The 22599-nt window shown below is 37.1% G+C and overlaps 5 gene segments (V, D, J or C); all 5 read left to right on the plus strand.

Moving 5' to 3' along the window:
- Nucleotides 1–961: 961 nt before the first annotated feature.
- On the plus strand, nt 962–1413 carry LOC132860777 (Ig heavy chain V region 914-like). The segment is given in 2 exon segments: nt 962–1007; nt 1097–1413. Coding segments are annotated over 2 exon segments (363 nt in total).
- A 5609-nt stretch (nt 1414–7022) lies between these two features.
- On the plus strand, nt 7023–9068 carry LOC132860778 (Ig heavy chain V region 914-like). The segment is given in 4 exon segments: nt 7023–7074; nt 7184–7354; nt 7795–7829; nt 8949–9068. Coding segments are annotated over 4 exon segments (378 nt in total).
- Nucleotides 9069–11045: 1977 nt separating this feature from the next.
- LOC132860779 (Ig heavy chain V region 914-like) lies at nt 11046–11803 on the plus strand. The segment is given in 3 exon segments: nt 11046–11088; nt 11187–11511; nt 11788–11803. Coding segments are annotated over 3 exon segments (384 nt in total).
- Nucleotides 11804–13684: 1881 nt separating this feature from the next.
- LOC132861429 (immunoglobulin heavy variable 2-70-like) lies at nt 13685–14125 on the plus strand (the record flags this gene model as incomplete). The annotated part of the segment is given in 2 exon segments: nt 13685–13730; nt 13820–14125. Coding segments are annotated over 2 exon segments (352 nt in total), but the record flags the coding sequence as incomplete, so codon positions are not given.
- A 1443-nt stretch (nt 14126–15568) lies between these two features.
- Nucleotides 15569–16586, plus strand: LOC132860780 (immunoglobulin heavy variable 3-7-like). The segment is given in 3 exon segments: nt 15569–15620; nt 15709–16004; nt 16515–16586. Coding segments are annotated over 3 exon segments (420 nt in total).
- Nucleotides 16587–22599: the final 6013 nt, after the last annotated feature.

Consider the following 22599-nt stretch of genomic DNA (forward strand, 5'->3'; position numbering starts at 1 on the left):
TCCTCTTACAAAAACCTTATGAGACATGTTACAGACATCCTCTCAGTGTAACTAATAAATCATCTCAGTCACACTTTCACTTTCTTCCACTGGAATGAAGTCAGAATCGTTTGCAGCATTTTAAAACACAGTCACACAAAGTCATTTTTAAATAAAAAAGAAAAGATTATTGAAAGAGTCTTCATTCTGAACCATTATTAATCCCTTCATTTTACAGGATTTTTAACCAGCAGATGGAATCAGTGTTTAATGAGTGGATTCAGGAATAATACAGCATGTTTCCAGCAGTGTGTTGTGTTTAACACACAGTCTGTTCTCATAGTCTGAGGTTCAATAACTGAAACAACTGAAGGAGGCAGCAGAGCTCAACAAATAAAGTGAAAAAAAGTGAATCCACAAACTGCATTCTGTATGAGACTCATTCAGTATCAGTCATTATCAGACAAATATCTACATTTTCTCTTCTTTTTCACTCTTTCCATAATGTGTGATTAGTTATTTGGGTTGTTAAACACAGGTTGGACAAATAAAAACACTATAATTTATGTAACTACATCCTCCTGTGGAAGTTTCTCAGTAACATGACAAGATGAATTTTATAATACTGTTATAATGTAAGGTTCCAAAATAAATAATAAATAAATAAAAATAAATTTAGCTGTAAGTTTTCTTATTATAAATTCACCTGAAAACACCTGATAGTGTATAAACTTACTCATTAACACCTGCCTTAAGCTTCTTATTGGTTCAAACATAAACTCAAGCTGCAGTGATAGATATCTCTAAAAAATACAGACATGTTTAAAAGATGAGGAAGTTTTCTCATTTATATTTATATATATAAGAATCCATCCCATGTTGACCATAAGATAAGGAGTGTCTCTATGCAAATGTCCTTCTCTGTTATGTATTTAAGCAACAAAGACCAAGAGCTTTTACTTCTTCTGCTCCAACACACACCATGATCTCTACATCCCTACTGCTGCTGCTGCTGGCAGCCGTACACTGTAAGTGTTTTTACATTTGACATGTAATACAGTTTTGTTTCCTTAAAGCTTTTTGCTTTTACATCATTAAAATAACTTTTCTTTAACAGGTGTTCACAGTGTTGAGCTGATCCAGACCGGATCCACAGTATTAACTCCTGGTCAGTCGCTGACTCTGACCTGTAAAGTGTCTGGATATTCATTAACTGATAGCAGCTACTGTACAGACTGGATACGACAACCTGCAGGAAAAACTCTGGAGTGGATCGGAGGTATATGTGGTGATGGTAACACTTACTACAGTGAGAAACTGAAAAGCAGGTTTCAGGCTTCCAGAGACACGTCCAGCAGCACAGTGACATTAACAGGACAGAACATGCAGACTGAAGACACAGCTGTGTATTACTGCGCTCGTGAACCACAGTGAGACGAATAAACAACATCCATGTACATATCCATGTAAAATTCTCCTCCACCTGCATCTGATAATATTTCCCCGACCACCACACACATCCATTTTTATTTTCCATCACGCTTCATTTATTCTGAAAGGAAATAATAAATGATGACAGACAAAGACAGATGGAGAAATGTTTTTACATCTTTTTGTATTTGTAGTACACATAACTTTCCAATTTTACTGACAGTTCAACAGTAAATGTTTACTCGACCTTTGGTCCTTATCTGTATCCTGTATATTTAAACTGCAAACACATTAGAAATTATTGCACATTACGTTTTTCTTTAAGCTTTAAGGCCTGTGATGGTCGCTCTTTCTTTATTCACAACATCTAACCAACAAGTTAAAGATCTAATGACTGACAGTGTGTCATAAATATGAGAACATGTTTTCCTTGGATTTACATTAAAGTTATAAACACTAACGACACAATTCTTATGAAGCCAAGACCTTACGGCTCCAGACTGTATAATCTTCACCATTTGATCAACTACACAGTAAGTACATAGTAAGTAACTAATATTTTGCTTCTGAGTTTCTCAGAAGTGTGACAAGACATCAGCTAACTGTTTGTCAGTTGATTAGATTAGATTGTAGTGCTAAAATTTAAACTAAAATTACATCTTTAATGTGTACTTTTTAAATCTATTGAATAAACCCTGTCATCTCTACATCACATTATAATTGAGTTATGAATTAGATTGATCATGACCAGATTACTGTCCTGCAGTCCACTGAATCATTGTTCCTTGTCCAGTGGAATTGACTTTTACATATTTGTCGGGAAAAATTAGATAAATCTGTATATAGTGATTCCTTTCACTATTTCACTCTTTTTACTGGACTTCATAATGTTGAATTCTTCATGTGTCCTCTGTAATGTGTAAGCGCTCAGTATCATCACGATGACTTTACATGCATAAGAACAGTGCTGCTATCTGACAGCTGATCTGATGTACACAGGAAAATGCTGTACAGTACTTATTATTTATGAAGAATAATATTCACAGACTGCAAATTTGTAAGTGTTTTTTTTTTTAGAAAGTGTTCACCTTATGCAGTTGGTAGTGTTATATATATATATATATATATTTCTGTGCAATAAGTAGAGCAGAATGTTCTTCTGGATGTTCCAGTGATCCACAGTGATGGACTAAAAAGACATGAGATCTAATGAGCAAAGAGCAGTGATGAAGCTGACAGCATGAAGACACTGCAGTTTATTACTGCGCCTGTGACACACAGTGATACTTCACTTAGACATCAGTACAAAAACACAGACTTACTATAGACACATGACCAACCCACATTTTCAGATTCATGGAGGTGAAAGAACCAAAATGTTTACAGTGTCTCTGACTTACATGTTGCTGACTGTTACTGGACTGTTCTGAACATTGTCTGGACATTTACTCTGATGTTAGATTAATTAATACATTTTTGAATTTGTCCAGAAAAATATAACACAACACACACACCAGTGGGACTTTCCTACACACTTTCAGGAGTCTGTGTAATGAGATCCAGTCAGTAGAAAAGTTTCACAGTGTGACAGAGTGAGAACTATGGAAGCAGTTTATAATCAGAAGATGAAAGTCATTTACATACTAAATGTAACTTACAGATTCAGTGTTAAATAAATACAAACTAATTTAAACACCAGGGAACATTTTTTACTGTGATTATTGACACCTGTAGAAGACCAGCATAACAATATGCAAATGAATATGTAAAATGTTCCCCTTACAGCTACATATAGAGAAATATCAGCCACGGTCACTGTGGGCTCTGGAGAGTTTAGCACTGCTTTTAGTTATACGATGTTCCTTCCAGTTCTGCTGCTGCTGGCAGCTTCATCCTGTGAGTTTCACTTCACTAATGATCTCAGAGCTGCTAGTAAATTCCTGCAGTTATAACCTACTGTACATAGAGTTTTGACTGGAATTGTGACATGTCTTATGTGCAGTAGATTTTATGAGATTCTTCACTGATATAATCGAAAGTATCCGGAATAAAATAGGTGACGCTCAACATATGAGAGCAACTAGTGACCCAGTCTCACCTAAGGCTCTAGACACACAACTACATTGCTTTGCAAGTACAGGACAGGAAGAGTTAGATAAGCTTATTACTAGAGCTAAATCAACAACTTGTTCACTAGACCCCATTCCAACTAAATTACTGAAAGAAGTGTTAAATAAAGCTGGTGAGCCTCTTCTTTTAACTCCAAAGATCCAAATGAACTATCAAATTATAGACCTATTTCACATTTTCCGTTTATGTCTAAAATACTTGAAAAAGTTGTGTCTGTTCAACTGAGCTCCTTCTTACAGGAGAACAATATCCTCGAAGAGTTTCAGTCAGGTTTCAGGCCCCACCATAGCACAGAAACTGCACTTGTGAAAGTCACAAATGACCTGTTCCTAGCTTCGGACCAAGACTGTATGTCACTATTAGTTCTACTTGACCTTAGTGCTGCATTCGACACTATAGATCACAACATTCTCCTAGATCGATTACAAAATTACACAGGTATTCATGGACAAGCTTTAAGTTGGTTTAGATCCTACCCATCTGACTGATACCATTTTGTAGAATTAGATGGTGAACCCTAGAGTTTATTACCAGTTAGTCATGGGGTCCCTCAAGAATCAGTCCTAGGACCTCTGCTTTTCTCGATATACATGCTTCCGTTAGGGAACATTATTAGAAGACATGGGATTAGTTTCCACTGCTATGCTGATAACACACAATTATATATCTCATCAAAACCAGATGAAATAACTAAATTGTCCAAATTAACTCAATGCCTTAGAAAGATAAAAGACTGGATGAGCTGCAATTTTCTGTTGTTAAACTCTGATAAGACAGAAATACTACTTATAGGCCCAAAAACCAGTACACAGAAACTCTCACAATTTAACTTCCATTTAGAGGGATGTACTGTTACTAGTAGCTCGACAGTGAAAGACCTGGGTGTTATATAAGACAGCAACTTGTCTTTTGAAAATCATGTCGCCCATACCACAAACACAGCCTTCTTTCACCTTAGAAATATTGTCAAGCTGAGAAACATCCTGTCTGTATCTGATGCTGAGAAGCTAGTTCATGCTTTCATGACCTCTAGACTGGATTATTGTAATGCATTACTAGGTGGTTGTCCTGCATCTTTAATAAATAGGCTACAGTTAGTCCAAAATGCAGCTGCCAGAGTTCTCACTAGGACAAGAAAGTATGATCATATAACCCCAATTTTATCATCTCTACACTGGCTACCTGTTAAGTTTAGAATTGATTACAAACTGCTGCTACTAACATACAAGGCTCTTAACGGTTTAGCTCCCACGTATCTAACTAATCTTCTAACACGTTACAATCCTTCATGCTCTCTGAGATCACAAAACTCAGGACTTCTGGTAGTTCCCAGAATATCTAAGTCTACTAAAGGCGGTAGAGCGTTTTCTCATTTAGCTCCCAAACTCTGGAATAGTCTTCCTGATAGTGTTCGGGGCTCAGACACACTTTCCCAGTTTAAATGTAGATTAAAAACTCATCTCTTTAGTCAGGTGTACACACATAACACATACCATTATATTGTGCACTATTACACTAGACTTGCACATTTTTATGAACAGCAGATATGTTAATCCCCCTGCACTGCTCTTCTCTTTTTCTACCCATGCCGAGACACCCAGACATTGTACCAGCTCCGATCGTCTTCCGTGCGATGAAGTTTTTGGACTTCCACCGAGATGAGGCCGACTCTGTGAGAATCCTGAGACATCTACAGATCTACCAGCTCCAGTTGGACTCTCTGATACTAAGAGGAGATCTGAACTCCATGTGATCCCTACACCAATACAACACTTGTCTGACTGTATATTTGTAATCACAGCATCTAGTGTCACCCATATGAGGATTGAGGGTTCCCCTTTGAGTCTGGTTCCTCTCAAGGTTTCTTCTTTTACCAATCTAAGGGAGTTTTTCCTTGCCACTGCTGCCTGAGCAACCTCAGACTTGCTTATTGGGGATAAATACATATACATACATACATACATACATACATACATACATACATACACACGTACACATTGTGAACTATATATATATTTTTAATTTTTATTATATTAATTCTTTATACTACTCCTTATGTTTATCTTCTGTTCTATGTTTATGTTCTGTAAAGCTGCTTTGAGACAATGTCTATTGTAAAAAGTGCTATTGAATGAATTGAATTTATTATAAACAACATCATCTATTCACACTCAGCACTCAGATCTTCCTCTTTATTCCAATCTCTTCTAGCAGTTATTAATATTTATAATGATAATAATAATAATTATTATTAATACAGGTCGATGGTTCATTTCCTGAATTTAGAAACACAGAGTCTGTTCAGCAGCACAGAATCTGACGAGAGATCAAACTGAAATGTAGATGTTTACTGCAGCATCACTACTACAAACTCATGGAATTAAAAATCACCTGTAGGGGGCAGCAGCTGCTTGTTTTCAAGAAGGATTCATGAAACTATGAAATCTAACAGCTGAAGTGTGTTTATACAAATTCACCCTGTTATAATACAAAAACATCCTCTTGTTCACCCCAAGTTCAGATTCAGACATGTTCATATTCCGGTTCTTTAAATGACTCTGTAAATAAACTGCAGCTCATTTTCCCCGTCTGCGTCTGCAGGTTTTATGTGTTCAGGAGTCCAGAAGAGAACAAATGTCTGTGCTCTTATTAATAGAGAACAAAACTACTGGAATTAGAGGTGTAAGGATATATATACTGTAACTAATCATATAATCATTCAGTATCACCAGACAATAATCAGGGTAATGTATCCAGTCACTCGGTCATCATTAGGAAGTGTTTTATTGGGTCAGAGTGCAGGCTCCAGAGTCCATCCCAGTCCTCATTCACCTAAATGGATAATTAATGTAATGTACTGAGCAACGAATCCCTACATTCCAAACACACTGTTATATAATCACAATAATTCCTCCAATAATGTTGATTCAATATATGACACCACACAGAAAGAGGTCTTAGAGGAACAAAAGACGTCCACACATGCTACTGCATCCCGTCACCCTGCCCTTGATTATTTTCCTAGAACATCATGCCTCTATGTTTATAATTCCTTACTCTATGTTTCACTGAGCTCTTATGCTTCTGTTGGATTTTAGATAAAGGTCCAGGTCTTCATTTCTTCTAGGAGAAATTAGAAATTATTCTCAATACAGGACCAAGTTACTGATGTTTGATGCCTTGTGAGAGCGATCTGTGTGAACAAGACCATCTTTAACTGCTCATTAATACACATTCAGCTTAAAAAAAACATCTAATGAGTAAAGAGCAGTGATGAAGCTGACAGCATGAAACACCTTTAGTCTTACAGGAAGCTTTTTCTCCTCTTGTCTGTTCCTCTGTGGATGTTTTTATATCTCTAGTGGGTGTGTCATGCAAACCAAATCCTGTGTTTGAACCATTTATGCTGAAACATTCAGCCCAACAACATAGCAGCAGTTTGTGTTCATTTACAGCAGCAGGAATCATTTTAATTCTTTGAGATGGGACTAGACAGAGTTTTGAGTTACTTTACTCTAGTAATCTTCATTCAATGTTAGTATTATTTATTACATCATTTAAAAAAATGTTTTGTTCCTGTTTTAATGTTAATTCCTACATATTCTACTATTAATGTTAATTCCTACATATTCTTCTGTTTCAGATTCCTGCAGTCAGACACTGATCGAGTCTGATCCAGTGATCATCAAACCTGATCAGTCTCATAAACTGACCTGCACAGCCTCTGGATTAGACATTAGTGGCTATTACATGACTTGGATCAGACAGGCACCTGGAAAAGGGCTGGAATGGCTTGCAAGCATCTACAGTAGTAGTTACATACAGGGAGTGCAGAATTATTAGGGAAGTTGTATTTTTGAGGATTAATTTTATTATTGAACAACAACCATGTTCTCAATGAACCCAAAAAACTCATTAATAGCAAAGCTGAATATTTTTGGAAGTAGTTTTTAGTTTGTTTGTAGTTTTAGCTATTTTAGGAGGATATCTGTGTGTGCAGGTGACTATTACTGTGCATAATTATTAGGCAACTTAACAAAAAACAAATATATACCCATTTCAATTATTTATTTTCACCAGTGAAACCAATATTACATCTCAACATTCACAAATATACATTTCTGACATTCAAAAACAAAACAAAAACAAATCAGTGACCAATATAGCCACCTTTCTTTGCAAGGACACTCAAAAGCCTGCCATCCATGGATTCTGTCAGTGTTTTGATCTGTTCACCGTCAACATTGCGTGCAGCAGCAACCACAGCCTCCCAGACACTCTTCAGAGAGGTGTACTGTTTTCCCTCCTTGTAAATCTCACATTTGATGATGGACCACAGGTTCTCTATGGGGTTCAGATCAGGTGAACAAGGAGGCCATGTCATTAGTTTTTCTTCTTTTAGACCCTTTCTTGCCAGCCACGCTGTGGAGTACTTGGACGCGTGTGATGGAGCATTGTCCTGCATGAAAATCATGTTTTTCTTGAAGGATGCAGACTTCTTCCTGTACCACTGCTTGAAGAAGGTGTCTTCCAGAAACTGGCAGTAGGACTGGGAGTTGAGCTTGACCCCATCCTCAACCCGAAAAGGCCCCACAAGCTCATCTTTGATGATACCAGCCCAAACCAGTACTCCACCTCCACCTTGCTGGCGTCTCAGTCGGACTGGAGCTCTCTGCCCTTTACTGATCCAGCCACGAGCCCATCCATCTGGCCCATCAAGACTCACTCTCATTTAATCAGTCCATAAAACCTTAGAAAAATCAGTCTTCAGATATTTCTTGGCCCAGTCTTGACGTTTCAGCTTGTGTGTCTTGTTCAGTGGTGGTCGTTTTTCAGCCTTTCTTACCTTGGCCATGTCTCTGAGTATTGCACACCTTGTGCTTTTGGGCACTCCAGTGATGTTGCAGCTCTGAAATATGGCAAAACTGGTGGCAAGTGGCATCTTGGCAGCTGCACGCTTGACTTTTCTCAGTTCATGGGCAGTTATTTTGCGCCTTGGTTTTTCCACACCCTTCTTGCGACCCTGTTGACTATTTTGAATGAAACGCTTGATTGTTCGATGATCACGCTTCAGAAGCTTGGCAATTTTAAGAGTGCTGCATCCCTCTGCAAGATATCTCACTATTTTTGACTTTTCGGAGCCTGTCAAGTCCTTCTTTTGACCCATTTTGCCAAAGGAAAGGAAGTTGCCTAATAATTATGCACACCTGATATAGGGTGTAGATGTCATTAGACCACACCCCTTCTCATTACAGAGATGCACATCACCTAATATGCTTAATTGGTTGTAGGCTTTCGAGCCTATACAGCTTGGAGTAAGACAACATGCATAAAGAGGATGATGTGGTCAAAATACTCATTTGCCTAATAATTCTGCACTCCCTGTATATTACTCCAGCACTGTTAAGGGCCGCTTCACCATCTCCAAAGACGACAGTAAGAAGCAGGTGTATCTGCAGATGAACAGCATGAGGACAGAAGACACTGCAGTTTATTACTGTGCCCGAGGGAGTTACAGCACACAGTGATGCTTCCCCTTAGACATCAATACAAAAACACAGACTTACTATAGACACATGAAAAGCTCACAGTCTGTTACAAAAAATGTTACAAAATTTAAACTTTAATTTTAAAATTTTTATTTTATGTTTCTTAAGCAGTTTTAAAGCTGCTTTGAGAAAATATCCATTATTAAATGTGTTATATAAATAAAGTGAATTGAATTAACAGATTAAGAACTACGGAAGTAGATGTTCACAAATCTAGGGAAAAAATTAATATTAATTTCCCTATTAATTGATTTGGTTAAACCAAATGATTTACTATGTTACTGCTGATACTGTATCTGAGTGTTTACTCTCTTTTAAACCATGCTGATAAAAATGCTCCAATTCTGACTTCCTACTTTCTTTATTTTTATTTTTGGTCCATGTGAAAGTTATTTTTTAATTGGCAGCAAGAACATTATAATATTTTGTATCTGCACCTGTAGGGGGCAGCAGCTGCTTGTTTTCAAGAAGGATTCATGAAACTATGAAATCTAACAGCTGATTTATGCAAATTCACCCTGTTATAAAAATAGCACCCTTTTGCTCACATGACTTTCGTGTCACACAACTGAAGCAAAGATACCTGGATATAACCCTAAAGTGGGCGTGGCCTAAAGTAATTATTAGGAATGAAAATATAAATTAACTATTCTAAGCTCCTGAAAACGCTGGGAAAAGCCCACAGGTAGAAATAACAGATCTGTCAGCATACTGTGTTAATGTGGATCTGACTGTTCCTCAAACCAACAAACTAGTAGACACCACAGTCCCAATACACACTGTAATACACACATCACAGTCCCAATACACACTGTAATACACACATCACAGTCCCAATAAACACTGTAATACACACATCCCATTCCCAATACACACTGCAATACACACATCCCAATCCCAATACACACTGTAATACACACATCACAGTCCCAATACACACTGTAATACACACATCACAGTCCCAATACACACTGTAATACACACATCCCAGTCCCAATACACACTGTAATACACACATCACAGTCCCAATACACACTGTAATACACACATCACAGTCCCAATACACACTGTAATACACACACCACAGTCCCAATACACACTGTAATACACACATCCCAATCCCAATACACACTGTAATACACACATCACAGTCCCAATACACACTGTAATACACACATCACAGTCCCAATACACACTGTAATACACACATCCCAGTCCCAATACACACTGTAATACACACATCACAGTCCCAATACACACTGTAATACACACATCCCAGTCCCAATACACACTGTAATACACACATCACAGTCCCAATACACACTGTAATACACACATCACAGTCCCAATACACACTGTAATACACACATCACAGTCCCAATACACACTGAAATACACACATCACAGTCCCAATACAAACTGTAATACACACATCACAGTCCCAATACACTATATATTACACACATCCCATCTCAGTACACACTGTAATAGACACACCACAATTCCAATACACACTGTGATACACACATTCCAGTCCAAATACACACTGTAATACACACATCCCAGTCCCAATACAAACTGTAATACACACATCAAGATACACAGCTTCTGTTATAGAAATGTAACTAACACCTTCTGAACACAGAAACTGTGACTTTATCGTGTGAGGCTCATTTTAGACGATTGTTGATTGAACATGTTCAGTTCAGTTAATCACAGAGACATGTTAGTGTTTTGTTCATTTCACTCTAAGAAAAATTCTTCTAATAGGAAGAACGTTAATGTATAAATGAGTAAACCTGAGACTTCAAGATCATGATGATGCATTTCATGCAAATCCTCCACTTGTGTCTCTTACATTAAGGAGGTCTGTGTGAGTGTGTGTGTGTGTGTGTATAGTGAGGAGGAGGAGAGCAGCTGAGCATTTTACTTCACTTCACATTTATATCAACAACAATGCTGTCATTATCAGTGTTGCTGCTGCTTTCAGCTGCATTCTGTACGTCTCCGTGTCGGCTGAATGAATTTAGATTTAATTCTTGTTTTGTGAAAATGACTTGATGACTTTTGATGATGTTCTGTCGCTCTTATTCACAGGTGGTGTTGGAGGTGTGGAGCTCACTCAGACAGACTCTGTGCTGGTGAAGCCTGGAGAGTCGTTCTCCATCTCTTGTAAGATCTCGGTGTCGAGTTATTGTATTAACTGGATACGGCAACCTGCTGGAAAAGCACTGGAATGGCTCGGATATCTGTGTGATGGTGATAGCACTAATCTCAAAGACACGATGAAGAGCAAGATCAGTCTCAGCCAGGACAAATCCAGCAGCACAGTTTATTTAAGAGGACAAAACTTTCAGGTCGAGGACACGGCTGTGTATTACTGTGCCAAAGACACACAACACTACAAACTCATTGAAGCCCTGTACAAAAACATCCCTGGTCATTTTCCTCTCTCTGCAGTACACATGTCCCCAGAGGGGTCTGGTATATATGAGCTAGCAGAGCTAAGACACTTCTGTAGTTCAAAGATATCTACATAAAGTTTCATCTTTGTCTCAACATTAAAATAAATTGTTGTCTTGAACACAAGTGAATACACAGTTAATCCATCATTAATGCAACACCAATCTATTCCAAAGCTTTTTGTAACTCACAATTTAAGCTATTATTATAATTATAATTCTTTATGTGCCTCTAGATGTCAGTCTTTGTAAAGAAACTCTCTCACTTTAAACATTATAATCGTTCTCCAGCTTCATTTAACTCACCGGACAGATATTTGATTATTGGGATTCTGCAAAACTGATTCATATTTAACTACAATAATCTGTGTATTTTATAAATTTTACAGTTATTGTTTAGGTCAATTATAGCATAAATATTGTGAGAAAACATGTTTACAACTTCAAAGACAACGTTCCAAATAAAAAATCTTGTTGAAAGTTGAGTTTATAAACCAACACATCCTCCATCAGATGAATCTCCTCCTCATGATTTAAATACATTTCAGATACAATCTCCTCCCATCATCAGCAGATAAACAAATCCAAGTGTCAGAGCTGGATCTCACTCTATTTATATGATGTGATGGTGTGTGTTAAACTTTGGAGAACAGAGAAGACTCCAGTCCAAACAACACACACCATGTTCTCTACATCTCTACTGCTCCTGCTGGCAGCTGCTTCTTGTGAGTGCTTTATCAAATTAATTCATTCACTAGATGAAGAATAAAGGTGCAGCATATATTGTGTGAGATATCACCATGTGTTTTCCTCCACAGATGTGCATGGTGAGGAACTGACTCAGCCTGCTTCCATGACAGTCCAGCCAGGCCAGAGTCTCTCCATCCAGTGCAAGGTTTCATATTCAGTTACGAGCTATTATACAAATTGGATTCGACAACCTGCAGGAAAAGCTCTGGAGTGGATTGGATACATCAGCAGTGGTGGGAGTACAGGTTACAGTGAGAAACTGAAAAATAAGTTCAGCATCTCCAGAGACACTTCTACTAACACAATAACAATTGGAGGACAGAACATGCAGACTGAAGACACAGCTGTGTATTACTGCGCTCGTGAACCACAGTGAGACAGAATAGTGGATTCCTCTTACAAAAACCTTATGAGACATGTTACAGACATCCTCTCAGTGTAACTAATAAATCATCTCAGTCACACTTTCACTTTCTTCCACTGGAATGAAGTCAGAATCGTTTGCAGCATTTTAAAACACAGTCACACAAAGTCATTTTTAAATAAAAAAGAAAACATTATTGAAAGAGTCTTCATTCTGAACCATTATTAATCCCTTCATTTTACAGGATTTTTAACCAGCAGTTGGAATCAGTGTTTAATGAGTGGATTCAGGAATAATACAGCATGTTTCCAGCATTGTGTTGTGTTTAACACACAGTCTGTTCTCATAGTCTGAGGTTCAATAACTGAAACAACTGAAGGAGGCAGCAGAGCTCAACAAATAAAGTGAAAAAAAGTGAATCCACAAACTGCATTCTGTATGAGACTCATTCAGTATCAGTCATTATCAGACAAATATCTACATTTTCTCTTCTTTTTCACTCTTTCAATAATATGTGATTAGTTATTTGGGTTGTTAAACACAGGTTGGACAAATAAAAACACTATAATTTATGTAACTACATCCTCCTGTGGTTGTGAGGTTTCTCAGTAACATGACAAGATGTATTTTATAATGCTGTTATAAAGTAAGGTTCTAAATTAAACAGAATTATAAGTGAATAGAAATAAAGTTTCCTGTTCTAAATGAATATAAAATTCTGTAAGTTTTCTTATTATAAATTCACCTGAAAACACCTGATAGTGTATAAACTTACTCATTAACACCTGCCTTAAGCTTCTTATTGGTTCAAACATAAACTCAAGCTGCAGTGATAGATATCTCTAAAAAATACAGACATGTTTAAAAGATGAGGAGGTTTTCTCATTTATATTTATATATAAGAATCCATCCCATGTTGACCCTAAGATAAGGAGTGTCTCTATGCAAATGTCCTTCCCTGTTATATATTTATGCAACAAAGACCAAGAGCTTTTACTTCTTCTGCTCCAACACACACCATGATCTCTACATCTCTACTGCTGCTGCTGCTGGCAGCCGTACACTGTAAGTGTTTTTACATTTGACATGTAATACAGTTTTGGTTCCTTAAAGCTTTTTGCTTTTACATCATTAAAATAACTTTTCTTTAACAGGTGTTCACAGTGTTGAGCTGATCCAGACCGGATCCACAGTATTAACTCCTGGTCAGTCACTGACTCTGACCTGTAAAGTGTCTGGATATTCATTAACTGATAGCAGCCTCTGTACGAACTGGATACGAGAACCTGCAGGAAAAGCTCTGGAGTGGATCGGGACAGATATGTGGTGATGGTAACACTTACTACAGTGAGAAACTGAAAAGCAGGTTTCAGGTTTCCAGAGACACGTCCAGCAGCACAGTGACATTAACAGGACAGAACATGCAGACTGAAGACACAGCTGTGTATTACTGCACTCGTTACACACAGTGAGACGAATAAACAACATCCCTGTACAAAAACTCCAAGTACACTGAAATAAAATTCTCCTCCACCTGCATCTGATAAGATTTCCCCGACCACCACACACATCCATTTTTATTTTCCATCACGCTTCATTTATTCTGAAAGGAAATAATAAATGATTACAGACAAAGACAGATGGAAAAATGTTTTTTACATCTTTTTTGTATTTGTAGTACACATAATTTTCCAATTTTACTTGCAGACCAACAGTAAAGGTTTACTCGCCCTTTGGTCCTTATCTGTATCCTGTATATTTAAACTGCAAACACATTAGAAATTATTGCACATTACGTTCTTCTTTAAGCTTTAAGGCCTGTGATGGTCGCTCTTTCTTTATTCACAACATCTTACCAACAAGTTAAAGATCTAATGACTGACAGTGTGTCATAAATATGAGAACATGTTCTCTTGGGATTTACATTAAAGTCATAAACAATAAAGACACCATTCTTATGAAGCCAAGACCTTAGAGCTCCAGACTGTATAATCTTCACCATTTGATCAACTACACAGTAAGTACATAGTAAGTAACTAATATTTTGCTTCTGAGTTTCTCAGAAGTGTGACAAGACATCAGCTAACTGTTTGTCAGTTGATTAGATTAGATTGTAGTGCTAAAATTTAAACTAAAATTACATCTTTAATGTGTACGTTTTAAATCTACTGAATAAACCCTGTCATCTCTACATCACATTATAATTGAGTTATGATTTAGATTGATCATGACCAGATTACTGTCCTGCAGTCCACTGAATCATTGTTCCTTGTCCAGTGGAATTGACTTTTACATATTTGTAGGGAAAAATAAGATAAATCTGTATATAGTGATTCCTTTCACAATTTCACTCTTTTTACTGGACTTCATAATGTTGAATTCTTCATGTGTCCTCTGTAATGTGTAAGTGCTCAGGAATCACGATGACTTTACATGCATAAGAACAGTGCTGCTATCTGACAGCTGATCTGATGTAAACAGGAAAATGCTGAACTTATTATTTACAAAGAATAATATTCACAGACTGCAAATTTGTAAGTGTTTTTTTTTTAGAAAGTGTTCACCTTATGCAGTTGGTAGTGTTATATATATATTTCTGTGCAATAAGTAGAGCAGAATGTTCTTCTGGATGTTCCAGTGATCCACAGTGATGGACTAAAAAGACATGAGATCTAATGAGTAAAGAGCAGTGATGAAGCTGACAGCATGAAACACACCCGGAGTTTTACAGGAAGCTTTTTCTGCTCTCGTCTGTTCCTCTGTGGATGTTTTTATATCTCTAGTGGGTGTGTCATGCAAACCAAATCCTGTGTTTGAACCATTTATGCTGAAACATTCAGCCCAACAACATAGCAGCAGTTTGTGTTCATTTACAGCAGCAGGAATCATTTTAATTCTTTGAGATGGGACTAGGCAGAGTTTTGAGTTACTTTACTCTAGCAATCTTCATTCAATGTTAGTATTATTATTTACATTATTTAAATATTTTTCATTCATTCATTTTTAATGTTAATTCCTACCTTTGAATATTCTTTTATTTCAGATTCCTGCAGTCAGACACTGATCGAATCTGATCCAGTGACCATCAAACCTGATCAGTCTCATAAACTGACCTGCACAGCCTCTGGATTTAACTTTGGTAGCTACTGGATGGCTTGGATCAGACAGGCGCCTGGAAAAGGGCTGGAATTTGTTGCAACTATTGAGGGTGATAGTGATAGGAAGTATTACTCCAGTGCTGTTCAGGGCCGCTTCACCATCTCCAGAGACAACAGTAAGAAGCAGGTGTATCTGCAGATGAACAACATGAGGACAGAAGACACAGCAGTTTATTACTGCGCCCGTCACACACAGTGATACTTCCCCTTAGACATTAGTACAAAAACACAGACTTACTATAGACACATGACAAACCCACATTTGGAGATTCATGGAGGTGAAAGAACCAAAATGTTTACAGTGTCTCTGACTTACATGTTGCTGACTTTTACTGGACTGTTCTAAACATTGTCTGTACATTTACTCTGCTGCTAGATTAATTAATACATTTTTGAATTTGTCCAGTAAAAATATAACACAACAGACACAACAGTGTGACTTTCCTACACACTTTCAGGAGTCTGTGTAATGAGATCCAGTCAGTAGAAAAGTTTCATAGTGTGACAGAGTGAAAACTATAGAAGCAGTTTATAATCAGAGGATGAAAGTCATCAGTAACTTACAGATTCAGTGTTAAATAAATACAAACTAATTTAAACACTAAGGAACATTTTTCACTGTGATTATTGACACCTGTAGAAGACCAGCATAACAATATGCAAATGAATATGTAAAATGTTCCCCTTACAGCTACATATAGAGAAATATCAGCCACTGTCACTGTGGGCTCTGGAGAAGTACAAATTGTTTGAGAACATTTAATTAGAAGATAAAATATCTGCAGTGTTTGATACGATGAAGATTTCTGTAAAGAGAATGTTTATTTCGTGTTGTTGGAAGCAGTCTCCAGTGTCAGAGCTAGATCAGGGTTAAAGCTGTGACTTTATTTTCAGCATGAGAAAGTCTTCAGGACAGAAAAGTTTGTACTTTTTCCTCAGTATCAGGACAAGTGTTGAGGGAAGGACTGTTTCTAGCTGTAATAATGAACACGATAACAGGAAATAACTTGTTTTTCTGGCCGTAACACAAGATTAAACATAACTATAAATAAATAAAAAAAGAACAATTGTAAATGGTGATGAATAAAAGACTTCATGTTGTGATGATAACAGAAACTCTGCTTTGATTCATTGTTGATTATTTTTCTGTAACAAAACCTCCCCAAGTGTTTTATTCCTTACTTTCTGTCACTGAGCTTTACTCCTTCTCAATACAGGAGCAGGAGAAAGCCGTCTGTGTGAAATAAACCATCACCACGTAACCATTCCTACATTTAGGTTTCCTAATGTGTTCCTTAGATGAGTGAGGTGTCTTCTAAAAATGATTCGATTTGGTTCCCTTTCTGATAGAGAAACGTTCTGTTGTAGAGATTTACATAGTACCTTATCATCCACTCATCTATCCAGTGAGCAGCGTGTGGTTGTGGGTTGAACATCTCCATAGTGGTCATGGACGCTCCCTATTCAAATAGAGTGGTGTATAAAGAGAATGTTCTTGGCTGCTCTAGTTTACAGTGAGCTCTGTGATAGATAACACAGCTGTACAAAAACTTACATAATGTTGTTAGAATGGTAGGTAGAATGGATGATGAAGGACATGAATGTTTAATTTCATGCTCATTAGATGAACCTTATCAATGCTTTCCAACTTCACAAACCTGCTCTCATATTCCATACAAAACAAAAGTGAGATTAAGGCTTCAAATACCAGAAAACCTAGAGATAGTAGAGAAAGACAAAAAGAAGAAAAAAGAAGAGAATAGAAAAAGCAGCAGAAGAAATAAAACAACTGTTGAATAAAATAAAGAATACAAAGCTTGAGGAATGAAGAAATCAATGGATGAAAAAAGAATCAGATTCTGTACTGAGACAGAAATGAAGAATGGATCAATATCAAGAATATTAAAGTGATTAAGTTTTCTTTATTTCTTTGTATATTTTTTCTTTCTTTGCTTTCAAAATATGTATCCAATAATATTGCTTGTGTGTTAAAAGATAAGACGTGCTGAGTATGTTATATGGAGGCTCTCTTTTAAGAAAAAGTCAACCTTCAGTGCTCAGAAGGATACCGCTGACAGTAATCCGTAAAGGGAAACCCCAACACTCGTGGGGGGAGGGACTTAGTTAGTAAGATGATATTGCAAGCTTGTGCTGTTTAAAAGGAATGTATACCTTAAAGAATACAACTGGTCACTGACCACAGGGTTACCGGTTTGGGGAAAGAGGAATGGGAAGGAATGTAGGCTTTAAAGTCAATAAGAATTGATATTGAAATATTAAATATTGGTGAAAGGCTTGGAAACGTATAAAAGCTTGTCTTGAATTACATTGTGTGTGCATTCTATTGTAGACAGACTCAGTGCATGTTATACTCTGTGTGCATCATAGAACAAATGCAAGCTTACACTTGGAGAGTGTTTCTTGGTTTGTTATAATCTTTACATTTTAATTACTTTTACTTATTCTAATACTGTTTGATTATTTGAAGGAGATTTTATTTGTAATTTTCTTTTATTTTACTTTACATATATTACACACACTTATTTGTATTACACTACTTTTAATAAAAACAAGGCCTCCCATTGTGAGGACCCTGAAAAGACAAAGTCTGACTCCTTCATTTAAAGATTCACACAATAGATTAGGTAGAAGAACTTGAAGAGGATCCTTTGTTAGAAGACCGAGGGGACTTCGAAGGACACCTGAGTTAATGGTCAGTCCAACTCTGATAGTTAATCTTGTGTTTTCAACACTAACCCATGCAAACTAGGACCCATTCCTTAGTGGGATTGTGGAAGGGTTTCCTACACAATACGAAAACATGTGTCACTAAATTACTTCAACAAGCATGTCCTTGTGAGCTGTAAATATTCCCTCAGCAGGAAGCTGCACCCCAGAGACCTTTATTATAAACAACATCATCTATTCACACTCAGCACTCAGGTCTTCCTCTTTATCCCCTTCCAGCTGCAGGAACCTGTTAAGTTTAGAATCGACTACAAACTGCTGCTACTTCCATACAAGGCTCTTAACGGTTTAGCTCCCACGTATCTACCTAGTCTTCTAACACGTTACAATCCTTCACGCTCTCTGAGATAAAAAAACTCAGGACTTCTGGTAGTTCCCAGAATATCTAAGTCTATTAAAGGCGGTAGAGCGTTTTCTCATTTAGCTCCCAAACTCTGGAATAGTCTTCCTGATAGTGTTCGGGGCTCAGACACACTTTCCCAGTTTAAATGTAGATTAAAAACTCATCTCTTTAGTCAGGCATACACATAACACATCCCATTATGTTGTGCACTATTACACTAGACTTGAACATTTTTATGAACAGCAGATATGTTAATCCCTCTGCACTGCTCTTCTCTTTTTCTACCCATGCCGAGACACCCAGACATTGTACCAGCTCCGATCGTCTTCCATGCGATGAAGTTTTTGGACTTCCAACTAGATGAGGCCGACTCTGTGAGAATCCTGAGACATTTACAGATCTACCAGCTCCAGTTGGACTCTGTGATACTAAGAGGAGATCTGAACTCCATGTGATCCCTACACCAATACAACACTTGTCTAACTGTATATTTGTAATCACACCATCTAGTGTCACCCATATGAGGATGGGTTCCCCTTTGAGTCTGGTTCCTCTCAAGGTTTCTTCCTTTACCAATTTAAGGGAGTTTTTACTTGCCACTGCTGCCTGAGTCTCCTCACACTTGCTCATTGGGGATAAATACATACATACATACATACATACATACATACATACATACGTACATACACACTGTGAACTATATATATTTTTAATTTTTATTATATTAATTCTTTATACTACTCCTTATGTTTATCTTCTGTTCTATGTTTATGTTCTGTAAAGCTGCTTTGAGACATTGTCTATTGTAAAAAGCGCTATACAAATAAACCTGAATTGAACTGAATTATTCCAATATCTTCTAGCAGTTATTAATATTTATAATAATGATAATCCACATGTTATGTATCACATTTACATTATGATGTCTTTACGTATTTGACTGGAGGTAAATCAGCTCTAGGACAATGATTGTGATGACTAGTTAGGACTATATACTGTACTATTCATGCTTTTATTCCTCCTGATTGTGATGCCAGCTGCAGGAACACTACAGGTCGATGGTTCATTTCCTGAATTTAGAAACACAGAGTCTGTTCAGCAGCACAGAATCTGGCGAGAGATCAAACTGAAATGCAGATGTTTAATGCAGCATCACTACTACAAACTCCTGGAATTAAAAATCACCTGTAGGGGGCAGCAGCTGCTTGTTTTCAAGAAGGATTCATGAAACTATGAAATCTAACAGCTGAAGTGTGTTTATGCAAATTCACCCTGTTATAATACAAAAACATCCTCTTGCTCACCCCAAGTTCAGATTCAGACATGTTCATATTCCGGTTCTTTAAATGACTCTGTAAATAAACTGCAGCTCATTTTCCCCCTCTGCGTCTGCAGGTTTTATGTGTTCAGGAGTCCAGAAGAGAACAAATGTCTGTGCTCTTATTAATAGAGAACAAAACTACTGGAATTGGAGGTGTAATGATATATATACTGTAACTAACAGAGGTGGGAGTAAGTCACACATGTGCAAGTCACAAGTAAGTCTCAAGTCTTAACCTTCAAGTCTCAAGCAAGTCCGAGTCATTTTTTGTGAGAGTCAAGTCAAGTCAAGTCAAGTCATAGCTTTATGTCAAGCAAGTCAAGTCAAGTCGTAGCTTGAGTCAAGCAAGTCACTGGCAAGTCATACAGATGTTTGATGATTTAACTAAATGTATATATTAAACAAAGTTATAACTACAGTATTTATGGACTATGAGAGTTTTATTTGCAACAAAAATGATTATATGCATTTATTTTTAAAAGGTGTCCACATACAGGTGAGTTGTAAATACAATAAAAATCTAAAAATGAATAAAAATCAAAACTACAAAGAATAAGATGTAAATGTAATTGAAATAAGGCCAACATAAAAGCATGAAAAGTTTCAATATGCCTCAAACATGGCAGAAGACCATGGAAAAGTAGATATATAATAAAGTACAATGGTTACTTTGCAACCAAATGGCATTTTTTGTACAGGCATTCACCTTTAACGGGACATGAACACATCCTTAAATTAGATCCTTCCTTTTTAACAACAGAATAACAACAACAATCAATCACGTCAACCAAAAAATGTAAATTATTGAATCCCACAAACCTTGAGGTGAATTAACTATGGGGGGGGAGAGAGAGAGAGAGAGAGAGAGAGAGAGAGAGAGAGAGAGAGAGAGAGATGATTGAAGTGAGTGTAATTTATTAAAGGGATAGTTCACCTAAAAATGAAAATTCTGATATCATTTTCTCACCCTCATGATGTTACAAACCTGTATAGATTTCTTTGTTTTGATGAACACACATGTAGATATTTTGCGGAATGTTTGTAACCAAACCATTTATGAGCCCCATTCACTTCTATAGTGGGAAAAAAGAATACTGTAAAAGTGAATGGGGCTCATGAATGGTTTAGTTACAAACATTCCTTAAAATATCTTCCATCATGAGGGTGAGAAAATTATGAAAGATTTTTATTTTTTATTTTTGGGTGAACTGTCCCTTTAAATTGAATGTGTGTGCGTGTGCATGCGAGACAAGAATATGACTGTGCTTGCAACTCTGAAGTTTTTTTATTTTTATATATGTGCATCCCCATATACGATCCATGCGCTTTTCACTCAAAGCCTAACACTGAAGACCAATTACAAGTGCTATTGCAAAACAGCTGACATTCCCAACCATTTACACTACATTGTGCATGCAAAAAAAATTTACTTTGATAGAACTTTCTCATTCAATTGTGAGCGATGTGTGGTCGCATCCTTCTGTTCTTCACTTCTCCATCTCGCACAAAATCCCGGTACCTGAACTTAATTATTTTTGGTGTAGCGCCTTCCATGTTTCGTCACAACTGTTAAAGTTTATTAGTTAGTGCGCGCGCTCCCTCTGCTTGCCTGCTGCGTCACGTGGTTAGATTACGTTCTTGCGTGCGTTTAAAAACAGATTTAAAAACAAGATAAAACAAAAAAACAAGTTATTTCGAGTCATTTAACTCAAGTCCGAGTCAAGTCTCAAGTCATGAATGTCAAGTCAAAGTCAAGTCGAGTCTTTTTTTAATATTTGCCAAGCAAGTCTCAAGTCTCAAATGTGCGACTTAAGTCCGACTCGAGTCAAGTCATATGACTCGAGTCCCCCATCTCTGGTAACTAATCTCATAATCATTCAGTATCACCAGACAATAATCAGGGTAATGTATTCAGTCACTCGGTCATCATTAGGAAGTGTTTTATTGGGTCAGAGTGCAGGCTCCAGAGTCCATCCCAGGAACAGTGAGCATACATTCTGGTCATGTTACACATTCACACACTCATTCACACCGAGGGGCAATTTACAGAAGACGAGTCACATTATTTACTCCTGATTCCATTTCTTGAAGCAGATTATTTTAGACGTTTGATTAAGAAAGAAGAAGAAGAAGAAAGAATAGTTTCAACATCTAGCTGTTGTGATATTAGATTTCAGCTTTCTCTTCTGCTCACTAGAGATTACAAATCTTTAGGATTTAAAAACACCTGATCTAGAATCTTCTCATCTCTTTCTCTCTGGATTCATCAGATAAAGCCTGTAGAGGGTTTCAGCCTATACCAGAATGAATGTCATGTTCGGTTACACAGTTTGATTATAATGTTCAGTGTAGTTCAGGAAAGTG

The sequence above is a fragment of the Tachysurus vachellii genome, chromosome 18, assembly GCF_030014155.1.
Source record: "Tachysurus vachellii isolate PV-2020 chromosome 18, HZAU_Pvac_v1, whole genome shotgun sequence".
In the NCBI taxonomy this organism is placed as follows: Eukaryota; Metazoa; Chordata; class Actinopteri; order Siluriformes; family Bagridae; genus Tachysurus; species Tachysurus vachellii.